Genomic DNA, 17,774 nt, shown 5'->3' on the forward strand with positions numbered 1-17,774 from the left:
TTTCAGATCAACAGTATCTGACAAACATTAGCTTCCCCACATCCCTTTCACTCTCCTGCATGCCTCCTGTTTTCTTCTCCCCCCCCCACTTATCTTCTCTACTCTTTCCCATTATCCCTCCTCCTTTCCCCGTCACCTCCAGTCCCATTCTTTCCTCGTTCTTTCCTTCTTCTTCTGTTCTCCATTCTGCCCCCCTCCCCCCACACACTCCGCCATTTGCTTTCCCTTCATCCCCTCTCCCACCTGGTTCTGATCCCTTCCCTCCTGCTTCTCCCTCTCCATGTGTCCTCGCTTTCCTATTCACTCCTTACTTCCTTTTCTTCTGTTTGCCCACCATCTCCTTATTCTCTCTCCATTCTCACTCACACCTCATTCCTTCTTCCTTTCCCTCCTTAATCAATTCCTTCCTGCTCATCTTCCCTGCTCACTTCCACTTTCCCCACATTGTCCCTCCAACTCTGACATCTACTTTCTCCTCCATGACTCAAATTCTATCTCATCCTCTCTCTATTTGACCTCTACCCCTCCCTTCCTTTTTTCCTCTTTCTCCTCTTCCTCCCTCCCCCAATTATTCCCACCTTTTAACCCTACTTAACTTGATAACTTAACACTCGTCTTGATGTCCTGGGAAATTAATTAGCAATCCAAACTTTGAGATCCACAATACATTGTATCTGCATATGTTTGCTTCTAATACGACAAACACAAAACATACATAAGTTTCTTCTTTTACAATTATATACCGATTCATAGAAAATATAATGAACACAGCCTAATGGCCGATAATTTAATGTTTGTAACAGAGCAAACTACCAAGATTTTAATGAACAGATTATTTGCACAGGGTACGTTCGTGCTTTGATACATCTGTTTTTGTCTAAATCTTGGTGACAAACATCTATTCTGGAGCTTTGAAATGATATACATTGGGATCAATTGTCATCTTCAATAGCTGGGCAGTAGGCTAGCAGAATGGATCACCTGCCTGCTGTGACTGCCACCTGATTTTCATTCTGTTAAGAATGGATAATGGACAGGTTTTGCAATTGGTGGTGATCTGTTTTGATAGATTAGCTCCCAAACAATAAGGATGAACACGTGCCGCCTGGTCTAAAAGCATCTTAACAATGTGCAAGAGAATTATTATCCATAAGATTATAAGACATGGGAGCAGAATTAGGCCACTCGGCCCATCGAGTCTGCTCCGCCATTCAGTCATGGTTGATAGCTTTCTCATCCCCATTCTTCTGCCTTTTCCCCATAACCCCTGATCTCCTTATTAATCAAGAACCTATCTATCTCTGTCTTAATCCAAGAATTATAAAAATGTAAGTGCTGACTTTTAACACCAATCCATAACTAGTCCTCAAGTAGTTTTCGATATTATTCATACTTTCTTATCATGACAATTGTAATGATGGAAGATTTCCACCAAAGCAACATTAACAGTACCCCCCGATAAAAAACCTTGCTGTATGATGCACCCCTCACCTCCTTGCCTGCGGCCTCAACTGTACTGCTAAATATGGGGCTGAGGGATGTTTAACAGCAGAGGAGAGAACATTTCCAGCAATGGTATATCATCCGAGGATCTACTGTCGAATGCAAGCACCAAATATGATGTAAACAAATGTAAGCATTTTGCTTCAAATTACTGGTGGGCCAAATGTTTCTTTTAGGAAATTACAAGCAGGATTAAAATTGTGTGGCGTAAGAAATGTCAGGAATCCAAAGCAGATATGCAAAACAACTTCACCAGAATCGGAGAATGCTTACTGATAGAAAATGATAAAATAATGAGAGTTAGCTTCTTACGCTCTCCACATCTCAAGTAATGTAAGAGAACAAAGACTGATTTATTTGTATTCATTACTGCTAAATCAAAGAATCACTTCAATTCAATGGACATTACATTACACTGCATTTCACAGAGACTATATTGAGAATTTATTATTCAACAACAGTAGAGTCACTAACCCTTTGAATGCTGAGCATTATTTACAGCTTGAAAATGCTTTATTCCCATTGTATCTATAAATATTAGTTCTTGAAAGTACGTGCCACAGATAGGAGGAGGAAGTGGGAGGAGAGGGCAAAATATGGTATTCAGAAGAGGTGACCGAACAAATCAAATTAATTTGAGCAGCTTTGGATGGTTTGGTTATTTTTTGAAAAAAAAGTAACTAAGTTCAGGATGGGTAAGTAAAAACGAATAATGCAAAAATCCTTTTATCTGTGAAAGTATAACTGAGATATTGAGGGGAAGTGAATTGCTTCTAACATTCAGCAGTCGGACCCTCTGGCTGACTTATTGCTGTTGTTTCCTTGAGCAAATGGCACACCTGCCTGCCTCATGATGCAAATCAGATCATGATGCAAATGTAACTGCCTAACCAATGAAGTCACTACTTTTTCAAAATTCTTTTCTGGGATGGGGGCATGACTAGGAAGGCCAGCATTGCTTGTCCATCCCTAATTGCCCTTGAGAAGGTGGAAGTGAGCCACCTTCTTAAACTGCTGCAAACTACCTGATATAGGTTTTGTTCTAGCAACACAGCGAATAGCAATAGAGTTCCAAGCTAGGATGGTGTGTGGTTTGGAAGAGAGTTTGCAGGTAATTCCCTTATCCTTCTAGGAGGTAGAGCCCGAGAATTTGGAAGGCGCTATCAAAAGAGGCTTGGAAAATTACTGCAGTGTATCTTCTAAATGGTCCATGCAGTTGCCTTTGTGCATTGATGGTGGAGGGAGTGAATGTTCAAGGTGAAGGATGGGGTGCCCATTAAATGGGCTACTTTGTCTTTGATGGTATTGAACTGCTTGAGTGTTGTTGGAGCCACAATCATCCAGGCTTATGTGTTGTAAATGGTGGACAGACTTTTGAAAGATAAGAAGTGTGTTTTTCACCATGGAAATCCCTGCCTCTGACCTGCTTTTATAGTTACAATGTGTATATGGTGATCCAGTTCAGTTTCTGGTCAATGGTAATCTCCAGGATATTGATAGTGGGGAATTCAATGATTGTAATACCATTGAATGTCAAGGGAAGATTTTCTATTTCTCTATTGGAGATGGTTATTGCCTAGCTGGTACTTGTGCAGAGTGAATTTTACTTGCCATCAGCCCACCGGCTTTGCTCATAAAAACTGACAGACACCTAGCAGAGACGCAATCAAGTGTGGCTAATGCACATAGAATACAGGATGATCTGACAAGATTGATACATAGCTGGCTTAGCGGTAGGAGACAGACGGTGGTGACAGATGGCTACTTTAGTGACTGGAGGTCAGTGACCAGTGGCATACCACAGGGATCGGTGCTGGGCCCCCATTGTTCGTCATTTATATAAATGACATAGATGCCTATGTGGGGGATAGGATCAGTAAGTTTGCCGATGACACAGATTGGCCGGGTGGTTAACAGTGAGTGTCTTGGGTTACAGGAAGATATAGATGAGATGGTCAAATGGGCAGATAAGTGGCAGATGGAGTTTAACACTGAAAAGTATGAGGTGATGCACTATGGAGGGAGTAATTTGACAAGGAAGTATACTATGAAAGGTCTGACACTGGGAAGTTCTGAAGAACAAAGGGACCTTAGCGTGTTTGTTCATAGATCTCTGAAGGCAGAAAGGCAGGTAAATAGGGTGGTGAAAAAGGCATATGGCACTCTCGCATTTATCAATCGGGGTATAGATTACAAAAGAAAAGAGGTCATGATGGAGTTGTATAGAACTTTGGTGAGGCCACAGCTGGAGTACTGTGCAGTTCTGGTTGCCACATTTTAGGAAGGATATGAACACACTGGAGGAGGCAGAGGAGATTCACCAGAGTGCAGCCTGGGATGGAACATTTAAGTTATGAAGAGAGGTTGGATAGTCTTGGGTTGCTTTCGTGGAGCAGAAAAGACTGAGCAGTGACCTGATTGAAGTGTTCAAAATTATGAGGGGCATGGACAGGGTGGATAGGGAGCAGCTGTTCCCCTTAATTGAAGGGTCAGTTGTGAGGGGACACAAGTTAAAAGTGAGGGGTGGGAGGTTTCAGGGGGATTTGAGGAAAAACTTTTTTCTACCCAGAGGATGGTGACGGTCTGGAATGCACTGCCTGGGAGGGTGGTAGAAGCAGGATGCCTCACATCCTTTAAAAAGTACCTGGATGAGTACTTGGCACGCCATAGCATTCATGGCAATGGGCCAAGTGCTGGCAAGTGGGATGAAGTGGGCAGGTCAGGACATTTCATGCATCGGTGCAGACTCGATGGACTGAAGGACCTCCCCTGCACTGTAATAATCTGTGATTCTGTGGGCTCCGGAAGAACAGAAGTGTTCTTCTGGGCCCCACAAAGAAAATATGGCCACTGCCATCCATGGTTCCATCTAATCCAATCTATGAAGCATTCTCAGCACTGTACTCACCCCACTTACCTGAGTGCAAGCCTAGTGGCCTCTGGACTTGAATCTTAGAATCATAGAACTATACAGCGCAGAAGAGGCCCTTCGGCCCATCGAGTCTGCACTGACACATTAGAAACACTTGAACTCCCACTTATTCCCATCTGCCAGCACTTGGCCCATAGCCCTGAATGTTATGATGTGCCAAGTATTCATCCAGATACTTTTTAGAGGATATGAGGAAACCATCTCTATCACCCTCCCAGGCAGCACATTTGTAACCATCACCACCGGCTGGGCAAAAAGGTTTTTCCTCACATTCCCCTAAACCTTCTGCCCTTCATCTTGAACCTATGTCCCCTTGTGACCGACCTTTCAAGTAAGGGAATCAGCGAATTGATCTTTGTCGATCCAAATCTGGCAAGCTATCTCTGGGTGCTTGTTTCGTGGGAAGGTAGTTGGCTGGCAAAATGGCAATGAAACCCAGTCATTAAATGCACCTTGCCTTCCTCTGCAACTTTCAGATTTGTGAGCTGCACAGCCCACCAACATCCCACCCAGGAATTAAAATGCTTCCTCATGCATCTCTCAATGAGAACAAGAAACTATGATAAGGTATGACCCATAGAAGAAAAAGTAACACAAATCAAATGGCAGGTTTTGTATGTGTTTACATGGAACAGATGCTTAATTTCAGCAATCAAAGGGGTAAGAGGCAAATTTAACTTCGTCTGAAAGTACGAATTAGTCCTTCCACTGAACAGAATATCCCAGAGAGACCACAAAGAGATCCTAGGAAGATAATGGAAATGTCCAGGAATTTTTGCAGATTACCTAATTTATACCACAGCAGTCTCAAGTGAAAAAGTGAAGGAAGAAGAAAAGTCAAAACAGCTCCTGTAACACTGCCTGTTAACCCCATTAAGAGGGCAAAGTGGGGCATAAATATGGCCATTAGGAGTGTGAACATCAACAAACAGCCTCGCAAAATAAGCGCCCAGACTTGAGCCTTTATATCCACTGAGCTTCGATCCAAAACACTGCTTTGTAAAACCTCAGCAGCTGCATAAAAGGGCAGTGGATAAGAAAGGAGTGCCTTGGCCACCAAACACACATTCACCAATATCCGCAGCGTGAATGGCAGATTATCCGTGATTACTTCCTTTGTTTCATTCCCCCAGGTTAAAAATGTGACAAGGACAAAGACTGTTTTAAAGATACATGCAGACAAATGAGTCCAGGTCAACATGCACACAAAGTTAGCCTTGTTCCTCATGCTGCCTTCCAGAGTTGGCAGGAAAACCTGTGAAGTGTAGCTGAAAATGATAACTCCGATGGAAACCAAACACTTTTCAAAATCCACCGAAAACTTGACCCTCTTCCATGACCATTTCTGTACTTGTGTCATACAGTAAGTAATCACAATGAATGTCACAATAAGATGAACCACAGAACAAAGAAGACTCAGCTTTGATACAATCCGAAGATTTTGTATGCAAAGACACGGGACCAACATAACAACTGCTATCGCAAACCAGGTTGCCTCTGACATTTGCATATGTGGGAAACTGTGGAACATAAGATTCCCACTTACCACCAGATATAAAATACAGGTCATAATTAGTTCAGTTAACTGGGCACAATTAACAATTTTGCCTCCTAGTTTAGGGAATAGTTGCTTGCAGCAGGCATTGGCAATGTCTTCATATGATGTCCTCACTCTGACATGCTGTCCTTCTTCATTTTCTTCATACAAGCAAGTAATGAGAATTTTGCCAGTGTAGCAGCAAATAACAGCAGTTAACATGATGAGAAAGAATCCAACATATCCACTGTGCAGAACAGCATATGGCAAACCCACGACAAAAATACCCTGAAGAAAACAAAATAGAAAGCTTTCAAGCAACATTGTCTGTTATAGCAAGGTAATATGTAAAAACCATGTGTTGCTATTAATGATATACTCATTTGTCGGAGGCTGTTGCATGCCGCCAGTTGACAGGAAACAAAAAAGCAATGGATTAAATCTGTAAAAGCCAAGCTCGTTGCAACTCATTGGTGTGTAAAAGAAATTAGCCTGGAAAATTTTCTTCATAATATTAGTGTCAGGATGTCCAACATGCCACAACATTTGTCTGACATTCCTTGATCTGCTATTTGAATGGAGAAAATAATCAATTTCATTCAAAGGGATTAAAACCTCCATTAAAACAACAGATAAGGATGTTCCAAAAAGGGTTATTCGTGTTGCAAACAGAAATTTCTGGGCAATTACTTTATTTTATTTATTGGGAGGCAATAATTTTTTTCTCAAAAATAATCAAAGCCAATGAATTATACCAAACTTTAAAGGGAAATCGTCCTTTGTCATTTTGCTTCAATCCATAAATAGTTATTAATACACTAATTCAAACCTAATGAGGTCAGCCAAAGAAGATATAGCTTCAAGACTCATATTCATTAACTTAGCTTACACAGTGTTCTTGCGTTTATCCTTTATTAATATGCCCACAAGGAAGCTGTACATAAAAGGCATGAAATATTAATAAATCACATCAATGGTAAAAAGAATGATCAAATTCTTTGCTAAAAAATTCCCTTTTTGAAACTGATACAGAGTTATCGTTTCTCTGGATCATTGTTGGCCTGAACATTACTTATACAAAAAGCTAAACCATCTGAAATGACTGCAACAAAAACATACACTATCTTCGAGATCTCTGTTGTCGGAAAACACTGGTGAAATTGTGCAGAATGTTAGGATGCCCTGGTGGCAGATGGTGTTAGTGGGGGGAGAGTGGGCAAGAGTAGGGGGCGGTCGGGTGGGGGCGCAGAGCGAGGGGGCTAATTCAGTTCCCTGGATGGCTGTACCTTGGATGTAATAATGTGACATCTGAAGAATGACATCAAGAGATGAATAATCTTATATCCCTAACAATTGTCACATGGAATTGGTAACATTAAAGCAGGGCATGAGGGTGATGGGGTGGTGCAGGTTGAGGATGGGCTGGCACCAAATTCAGTGAAAGAATAAATCTTAAAATTTCTCCCCAGGGAAATGAAGCATGTGTTTTTCATTTGTATTTATTTTATCCACTACACTGCATAAATGAGTATCTAGTACAGCTGCTTAATTAAAACCTCCTGTAACCAATTATTAATTTTGAATTCTCAGTATAAACAAAATAACACACAGTTTCTGTAACCACCCATTTTTGCTTTCCTTCAGTAGACCCTCAGAAGTAACAGCAATGGCATTTTACCCGAGAAACTTGTGGTGCGAATGTTACTTGCCACTTATCAGCCCAAGCCTGGATATAGTCCAGGTCTTGCTTCCCCATTTCTGACCTCATGTTAGAAGGGAGGTCATTGATAATGCAGCTGAAGATAATCGGGCATGGAAACTATCCTGAGGAACTCCTGCAATTATGCCCTGGAACTGAGATGATTGACCTTGATGTCAAGTACAGTCACCTTCACCTCACTTCTGGAGTATGGCTCTTCTGTCCATGTTTGGACCAAGACTGTAATGAGGTCAGGAGCTGAGTGATCCTGGCCGAACTCAAACTGAATGTCAGTGGGCAGGTTATTGCGAAGCAAGTATGGCTTGATAGCATTGTTGGTGACCCCTTGCATAACTTAACTGATGATTGAGAGTAGATTGATGGAATAGAGTAGGGCACATGCTGGGCCATGAGGTTACAGATTGTACAATTAAGAACAAAGAACAAAGAAAATTACAGCACAGGAACAGGCCCTTCGGCCTTCCAAGCCTGCACCAACCATGCTGCCAGACTTAACTAAAACCCCCTACCCTTCCAGGGACCATATCCCTCTATTCCCATCCTATTCATGTACTTGTCAAGATGCCCCTTAAAAGTCACTACCGTATCCGCTTCCACTATCTTCCCCGGCAACGAGTTCCAGGCACCCACTACTCTCTGTGTACATAGCCTTTAAACCTTGCCCGTCGCACCTTAAACCTATGTCCGTTAATAATTGACTCTTCCACCCTGAGAAAAAGCTTCTGACTATCCACTCTGTCCATGCCTCTCATAATCTTGTAGACTTCTATCAGGTTGCCCCTCAACCTCTGTCATTCCAGTGAGAACAAACCAAGTTTCTCCAATTTTCCTCATAGCTAATGCCCTCCATACCAGGCAACATCCTGGTAAATCATTTCTGTACCCTCTCCAAAGCCTCCATATCCTTCTGGTAGTGTGGTGACCAGAATTGAACACTATGGGGCCCGATTTTACCATTGCGTCGCACCCATTTTTGGGCACAAAAACGTGATAAAGTCGGGTGTAAGGCCATTAACGCGATCTGCGCCCGCGTCCGCGCAGATCGCCACTTTACTGAAACCTGGGAATGGCAGCGATTCGATTCGCGCCCGAAACGGGTGCAACAGCGATTTAAATGCATTTGCATGCATTTAAATTGAATTAATGAACTGCCTGCCCAACTTTATCAGCATTCTCCCCTTTACCGCCGCGTTTGCCAATCTGGAATCGTGCCAAAACGGGTCTGCTGAATAAAAGTCTGAATCGGGCGCTCCAGCTGCTGAAGAGTGTGTTCAGAGCTTCCAACGGCTCTCTGACTCAGATCAGTGGTGGGGGGGAGGAGGGAGGCGGGCCTGATCATTCTCTGGCTGGGGGAGGGAGGGGGTGAGGGGAGCGAGGCCAGATCGTTGTCTGGTTGGGGCGGGGGGGAGGAGGAGGCGGGCCAGATGTATCTCTGGTGGGGGGGGGGGGGGGAGTGCCAATCGTTGTCTAGGGTGGGGAGGGCCGATCATTGTCCGGTGGCGGGGGGCGGGGAGGGAGGGCTGATCGTTGTCTGGTGGTGGCGGGGGGAGCTGATTGTTGTCTGGTGGGGAGGGAGGAGGAGGCGGGTCAGATGTTCCTCTGGCTGGGGAGGTGAGTGAGGTCAGACCATTCTCTGGGGGGCAGGGAGTGAGGCCAGATCGTTCTCTGCGGGGGGGGGGGGGGGGGGGGGGAGGAGGAAGGTTGGTAAGATGTATCTGGGGGGGAGGCCAGTTCGCTCACTGGTGGTCGGGGGGCAAATGGATCTCTAGTGGTGGGAGTGGGCAGATGGATCTCTGGTGGGGGGGGGGCAGATGGATTTATGGTGGAGGGGCAGATGGATCTCTGGTGGGCGGGGGGGGCTCAGATGGATCTCTGGTGGGGGGGGCCGGATGGATCTATGCTGCGGGGGATTCAGATGGATCTCTGGTGGGGGGCAGGGGTGTCCGCTGCCACTCTGCGGGCGATCAGTGGGGGGGAAGGGGGCAGTGGTTCGCAATCGGTCTGGGTAGTGGGGGGAGGGTGGATCAGGGGGACAGTGATGTGTGTGAGCACCATCGCTCCCACTTTTCGCTCCCGGGCCGCTTTCTCCGCTTTCTGCAGCCCGGCCGCGCTAAGCCCCGCCCACAGCGCGATTCAGACCCACAATTGTTTTTTCAGGCTGAGTGCGTATGGGGGCGCTGGAAAGCAGATTTCCAAGTCGGATCTGAATTGCGCCCAGATTCAGCACTTAGAATGAAAATGGTAAAATCAGGCCCTATATTCCAAGTGCGGCCTAACTAAGGTTCTGTAAAGCTGCAACATGACTTGCCAATTTTTAAAATCAATACCCCGGCCGTTGAAGGCAAGCATGCCGTATGCCTTCTTGACTACCTTCTCCACCTGCATTGCCACTTTCAGTGACCTGTGTACCTGTACACCCAGAACTCTTTGCCTATCAATACTCTTAAGGGTTCTGCCATTTACTATATATTTCCGATCTGTGTTAGACCTTCCCAAATGCATTACCTCACATTTGTCTGGCGTAAACTCCATTTGCCATCTTTCTGCCCAAGTCTCCAACTGATCTATATTCTGCTGTATCCTCTGATGGTCCTCATCGCTATCCGCAAATCCACCAACCTTTGTGTCGTCCGCAAACTTACTAATCAATCCAGTCACATTTTCCTCCAAATCATTTATATATATTGCAAACAGCAAAGGTCCCAGCACTGATCCCTGAGGAACGCCACTTGTCACAGCCCTCCATTCAGAAATGCACCCTTCCACTGCTACCCTCTGTCTTCTCTGATCGATGGTAGTCATGATGTGGAGATGCTGGTGTTGGACTGGGGTAAACACAGTAAGAAGTTTAACAACACCAGGTTAAAGTCCAATAAACCTGTTGGACTTTAACCTGGTGTTGTTAAACTTCTTTCTCTGATCGAGCCAGTTTTGTATCCACCTTGCCAGTTCACCTCTGATCCGATGCAACTTCACTTTCTGCACCAGTCTGCCATGAGGGACCTTGTCAAAGGCCTTACTGAAGTCCATGTAGACAACATCCACTGCCCTACCCTCATCAATCATCTTTGTCACTTCCTCGAAAAACTCGATCAAGTTTGTGAGCCCCGACCTCCTCTTCACAAAACCATGTTGTCTCTCACTAATACTAATACTAATTCTGCTGCAGTTGATGACCCAGAGCATTTAATGGATGCCCAGTCTTGAGTTGCTAGGTCTGTTTGAAATCTATCCAATTTAGCATGGTGGCAATGCCACACAACATGATGCAGGATGATGGAGATTTTGGGTGAAATTTTACAAGATTTTTTCTAAGTGTCCAGCTCGTCTGAAAATTGGGAGAGTTCCAGATCCGTTTTTTGGGTGAGTTTTCACATCCAATCTTATGCACTCTGTTTCTATAAAGATGAGCTAGTCAGTTTCAAGCCAGAGAGGCTATGGGCGGGGCTTAATTCACAAGACAGCCTGTAGAGGGAGATATTGCACATGTGCAGACCTCTGATGCTGCACATGTGCATTAACAGTAGCAGGGGTCTGACAGACAAAGCGAGAGCTGTCAGGTCCCTGCTACTGCAGGCAGCCTCAATTAGCTCCCTACCCTCAGTGTTGCGGGGTCATGGGGCTGCAATCGGGAGGCCAGCAGTTAGGGGCCACAGGGCATGCGCTGACCTCTGCTACGACAGATTGGCGCATGCACAGTGGCTCGCTCAGCGCGATGCTGTCAGTCTCTCCAGCAGGAATAGGCCCTGACCACTGAACTGTCGCTTGATTCACACTGGGGCATTCTGTGTTGTATAGACTGTGGGAGATTCATTTTGAAAATCCCGCTGAAAAAACTCAGTGTGATTTACTCCAGTTTTCAAGCGAATTCGACACTTAGAATATTTGGGAGAATTCCGCCCCTTACGTATCCCTTCTAGATTCGGACACCGAGATGGGCGGGAGGGGGGGGCGATTCTCCTAAAAGTGCTCAATTGGTGGGAAAACTGTTCTAAATCCTGACTGTTCTGACAGTTCAGCTTCTCACCTGAATCTCCGCACTCTGCGCACTGCAGAGGTCCCAGTCGGGAATCTCATTAAAAACCCGGGGGGGCGGTGCCTATTCACGCTGGAGTTTGACAGTTCAGGAACTCTGCGCATGCGCAGTGGTCCCAAACTGTCAAACTCCCGTTTGATGGTCAGCTCAGTTGTTGACCAGCCCGGGACCCCCTGCAGTGCTACCCCTCCAGTCCTTCCCCACGACCCGATCACAGCCCCCACGACAATTCCTGGGCCAGCCCTGACTCCTGCCATCCCGGAGTGTCCCGATGCCCAGGCCCCAATCCCCCAGCAGTGGCGAACCCCCCACTCCCCTCACCCTGGCAAACCCCCCCCCCCGCTAAATCCCCCCGGGGTCAGACCCCCCGGAGCCAGCCCCCCCCCCCCCCCCCCCCCCGGGCAGACCATCCCACTCAGCCCGTCCCAACCGCTGCCCTCCCTCCATCCCAGACCGATCACCATGCAGAGTGGCAGCGGGACCCTCCACCCCCTGGCCACAATAGGCCACACCCCCTTGGCACTGCCCAATGCCCCTGGGCATGGGCACTTTGCCCCTTGAGCAGTCAGGGGACATAGGCTGGCACTGCCAGGGTGTTCATGCCCAGGGGGCACCATCCCCCTGCCACCCGACCCCCTGGGGGGCCCTGATTGCCCCCCCCCTTCATTCCAGCGGGGTCCCCCGCTAGCTCCCCAAAAGTGGGGAGCTAGTCTGAACCCCGCTGGAATGAAGTACTCCTGGTGGGGTGGGAGATTCGGGCGGGGACCTGAAAGGTCCCCATAATTACCAAATATTCATATTTAAAATAGATTAAAAACAGATTTAAATAACTTACCTGCCTTCCTGTCAACTTCCAGCGTGGTCTGGCCGGTGACTGTTTGCCGGCTCTGGGAGATGCGCATGCATTCCCAGCGCATGCGCAAATCCCCGTTCAGGACCGTAGATGCGCGTCTCTCGGCCGGACCTGCAAGAAAAGTGGTGGGCCGCAATGGGAGAATCGCGGGCCTCAGGTCTCTACATTTTGAGATCTGAAGAAGACTGACAATCATTGTTCTTGTAGACCAGGATTAACATTATGATTGACAAAATAAATCAAAGGCCTGTTGTTAGCTTATTGTAAACTATTCCAAGACTCCAGTATCAATCATCATTTTAACCATCTTGAGTGTCGAGGAAATGACAGTCCTATCCTTTCGCTGTAAATTTGTAACCTTCCTCGACCAACTTTATTCCAAATAAAATTGAACATTACTGCAAAGTGTAAGCAGGTACAAATAGTCTGCTGAAGCGTTTTTAATTCAAATTCTAACTCAGTTAAATAATGCTGTTCTTGTATTTGTCATATTAAATAAATAAACATGAGCAGCAATCGTGGCTGATTTTCATGCATACCTTTTCCCACTGAATGTCAGGTTTGAGTGATTCATGATGTTTTCTGACCCTGGAAAATGTATTGAAGTACCACTATTGGTGCCGCATTCTATTTCTGTACATATCAGTCTCACCATATAAAAGGATGTTGAGGACCAATCAGTTTATTTCCATTACTTTTTAATTTTGTTCATCGCTGTTCAAATCTCCCTGAACAATAACTTCTAAAGCCTTTGCCTCTTTCAAATTATATCTATTAGACAATAGGTTTGCATTATGTATGAAGTCTGATATAAGACTAATACAAGACCATGAGGTTAGTGGAAGTAAGCTGTAGTACTGGGACTGTTCATTGTCTATCCTCGAGCACAATCAGCACAAGGCTGCATAGGCAAGCTCCATCCAGGGTGAAGCGTGAGTCTTAGGTCACCTCACCCATTTTCTTAAAAGGGCGTGCCCCAACATACATAACAGTTTGCAATAAAGGACTTTGGTGACTTGTTCTCTAATTTGCCCTCATTGTCTTGGTAAAAACCTTCCGAGGTGGTATCGTCAAGACTGGCAACCAACATAGGAAAGATTTTCTTTGTAGCATGTTCAACAAACACAAAGTGTTCTTCACAAATGTCATAGAGCCCTACAGAGCCCCACCTGGGCATGTTTTTGGAGTGCACATGAAATATGATGGGCAAGCTCTGGGCCTTCTTGCCCACTCCCCATAAAATTGTGGGTGGGTGTTGAAATTACAGCTCTCTGATATTTAAAAAAACTGGGCAATTGAGCTTGCTAACAAGTCAATTACCCAACAATTACTTTGCCCATGCCATCATACGGTGAGAGTAGACAGGCAGGCAAGAGTTAGAGCTGCATTTAAATAAAGTAGAGGCTACATCTTGGGGGTCCCCTGTGCACACAGACTGATAGCTCCCCCCTTCTTGCAGTCCTGCAGGCCTGCAAAACCCATCTCCTTAAATCCTTCACATCTCTTCCTATCGCAATACCTTACTGCCCTCAAAGCCCAGGATTTACTTTTGGCTGGGGTCCGTTGATCTTCTTCCTGAGGCCTCTTTGTAGTCTCGGCAGCACCCACTACTGAGTACTGACACTGCGGTTCTGTGGGCCAATCAGATTGGCTGAGGTTAGGATTTCCTCTTACCAAGGGTTGGATGTCCCACTCTTTGCATCTCGTTGCTTTGGGGCAGGCATTTTTAAAGTCTTTCTTAAAGTTGAAACCAACTTCTGTAATGGGGAGGCGAGTAACACTGCCCCCATCCCGTACAATTCAGTGCATAGAGTCATGTATAGCACAGAAGGATGCCATTTGGCCTATTGTATCAATTCTGGCTCTTGGTGCAGTAATCGGCCAGTTCCTTTCCTCTGCTCTATCTCTGTAGCACTGCAAGGTCTTCAAATGCCTATCCAATTTCTTTCCTGCTTCCATACCTTCATGGGCAGCACATTCCAGGTCACTCCCACTTTACCATGAACTGCTGTTTTCTGTTCTTAAGCCATTTTAAAAATTCAGATTCAGTGCTGGCTCTGATGGGGGGAGAAGTGCTGGTTCAGATGGGGGAGAAGTACCCACTCTGATGGTGGGGGGAGGGGTGGTGGAAGAGGTGCTGGCTTCAACTGCAATCAGCGAGGGGTGGGGTGGGGGGAGCCCCTGAGACCTCTGTGGTGGGCTTCGCCAGCGTGTCTAGTCACCATCCCCCTACCTGATGTCATGAAACTTGCCCAGCTGATTTTTTTGACAGAGTATGTTCAGATCTGGAGAGTAAACTGACCTATTTCCTTGGAGAGAAACACTTTGTTTTACTCACCGGGACCAACACTCTGCCAAATTCTGGTAAGATCGTCCCCTTTTGTGTAAGAACAATGGAAAAGATAAGATGGAGACCTTAGCGCATGCTTGCAGAAAGCAAAGGATGGGATGTATGTTGAAATAGTAGATTTGCAAAGGTTGAGCTATTAACAGAAATGTGAATCGTAGAATCTTATGATAAACAGAATGCACCTGTAAGTATCCTTGTGTTGGGGCAGAGACAGTCTATGGACTATTAATGACATCAGCTTGATCCAATTATATTGGCCAGGACAAACTGTGGCTTTAAATGGCGTGGTAAAGAATGAAAGAAAGGAGGTTACAGGGCACTACTGGCACTCTAGAAGAAGAGACATACTGCAGTCAACAGAACCACAGGAAGAAAGTCCCAGAAAGTTCGGAAGTAGGAACCATTGTCTCGATGTATATTTATTGCCATTGTTAAGTATTAACTCTATATATCTTTGTGATATTTGATAAACCCTCTGATTTGATTAAGGAATGACATTCCACACTTTGAAGGTTAAACTTGGTCAAGAACCCCGAGTGAGACAGGTTGGTGTATCCTCTGTTTCATACAGCTGATCTTTCTCTTCATGATATGAAATGTAGTTTCTCAGACATATTTTCTAAGTTATGTATTTTATTGTTCTGCAATGTCTCAGGATAGTTCTAAACCAGCAAGAGTCTTCATGAAATAACCCGTAAATTATCTAATTAGTCAATGTACAGGATACCTAGAATACAAATTTACTGTGAAACAAAAACAACTCTTCAGCACGCACAGTTTTATAAAAGTTAGAACAATAATTAATTTACATATTTTAAAAAGGTCTGTTAAAAATATTACACCTGTCAAAACTGTACACAAAGGTTAATTTAAATTGTTTATTCAGAATTCTGATTAAATTCTCACATAATTACTACAGTTATATAACAAAAAGAACATTGTTATCTGTTGATTTCAGATAGCGAACAGTTTATTGAGTTATTATTGCCGACTTGTAAAAAGGACACATGACTCTGAACAAGGGCCTTGAATAACACCAATCAAATTCAGCAATAATCTTATACCGCGACACATACACTGTAAATGGTCAGTTTTGAATACTATCAAGCCACTATAGTTTATCTTTCTAACTTTACAAGTTGTCCAGCAACTTCAGAATACTTTCCTGTGTTCTTTCCATTTTACATAGAGGTGCTGCTGTAATTTATTATGTTAAATGTTTCATTTATTAAAAGGGGAGTAAATCTCACCATATAAAATTGATGTTCCTTTGTCACACTGGACCAAATTCTCCAGCAATAGTGTGATTGTGAACTAGATTATAAATGAAGGTGTCTTGATGTCAATATGTTCCTCTGTATTTCCCAACACTTGGATTATAATATGTGAAGGAACCTGTGAGCCTTGTATTTTTTGTGACAGGCTTAACTAAAAAGAGAAATTGAGGAGGGAAACTGACCTTAGGAAACAAATACTAAAACTGAGATTGGAAGCCAAAACTTCTGGGAAGACTGAAATTGGTTGATATCATATAAAAGAAGACAGAGCCATCAGAGCATTTTTAAAATTAATTCATGGGATTTGGGTATCACTGGCAAGGTTAGCATTTAATGCTCATCTTTAATTGCCCACGAGAAGGTGGTGGTAAGCAACTGTTGCAGTCCGTGTGGCGTAGGTACATCCACAGCGCTAAGCAGTTTAATACAACTGAATTGTTTGCTCGGCCATTTTGGGGACAACTGCTTTGCTGTGTGCCTGGAATCACATGTAGGCCAGACATTAGCGACCCAGATGGATTCTTATGACAATAAGGCCAGACTAGGTAAGGATGGCAAATTTATTTCCCGAAAGGACATTTGTGAACCAGATGGATTCTTATGACAAGCGACAATATAGTGGTGGGGTTCAAACCTGGATCTCCAGGAAATTACCCTGGGTCTCTAGATTACTGGTTCAATGGTTTGGGCAGCATAATGGCCAAGTGGTTAGCAGTGCTGCCTCACAGCACCAGGGACCCTGGATCAATTCTGGCCTTGGGTCACTGTCTGCGCAGAGTCTACACGTTCTCCTGTGTCTGCGTGGATTTCCACCAGGTGTTCTGGTTTCCACCCACAGTACAAAGATTTGCAGGTTAGATTGATTGGCCATGCTAAATTGACGCTTAATGTCAGGGGGATTAGCAAGGTAAATATGTGGGGTTACGGTGACAGGGCCTGGATGGGATTGTTGTTGCAGGCTCGATGGGCCAAATGGCCTCCTTCTGCACTACGGGATTCGATAAATTCTATGACACTACACCATCAACTCCCCTGCTGAGATGGTGGTTGCAGTGATGCAATGCAGGCAGGCTGAAAATAGGAAATGTTCAGTTGCTGTGCTGTTTCTGTTACTTGAAGAAAAGATTGGTGAACCTATGCAATTCCGGTCATCGCAAATGCAGCTGAAAAGGTTCTGCAGATGTCACTTTCAGTAGAGACCCTGCTGTGGAAAGCAGGTTGATTGTGTGCTGCTCTCGGTTGGGGATCAGGCTAAGTCTGGAAGAGGAGCTGGAATTCCTCATGAGGAACCAAAAGTTTTAAATGGCTTTCTCATTGAGATTGATGATATATATGCCGCATGGACTGCCGAATCAATTTGTAAGAACTGTCCTTGTATCTGTCATGAAATGTGTAATTTATAGTTCATAATTGACTCAGTTTGCCTGTCAATTCATGTTTAACACATGTTGATTCTGGGGAGTGTAGGTGGTTACCCGAGATGCTGTTTACTATTTGCTTTATTTAACTCTTGTATATTAAAGAAAAGTTTTGGTTTAAACTTGTCATTCATTTTAAATACCTGAT

General features: G+C 44.7%; 1 protein-coding gene across 1 annotated transcript in view; it reads right to left on the bottom strand.

The window, feature by feature from the left end:
- Window positions 1-5,108: 5,108 nt before the first annotated feature.
- The window catches only part of LOC144493983 (vesicular inhibitory amino acid transporter), a 40,439-nt gene continuing 27,773 nt past the window's right edge, over window positions 5,109-17,774 (bottom strand). The window contains exon 5 of the mRNA XM_078213558.1: window positions 5,109-6,260. Coding sequence (XP_078069684.1) covers window positions 5,109-6,260 — 1,152 coding nt within the window. The remainder of the gene's footprint in view (window positions 6,261-17,774) is intronic.

This window comes from Mustelus asterias, chromosome 5 (assembly GCF_964213995.1).
Source record: "Mustelus asterias chromosome 5, sMusAst1.hap1.1, whole genome shotgun sequence".
Classification (NCBI taxonomy): domain Eukaryota; kingdom Metazoa; phylum Chordata; class Chondrichthyes; order Carcharhiniformes; family Triakidae; genus Mustelus; species Mustelus asterias.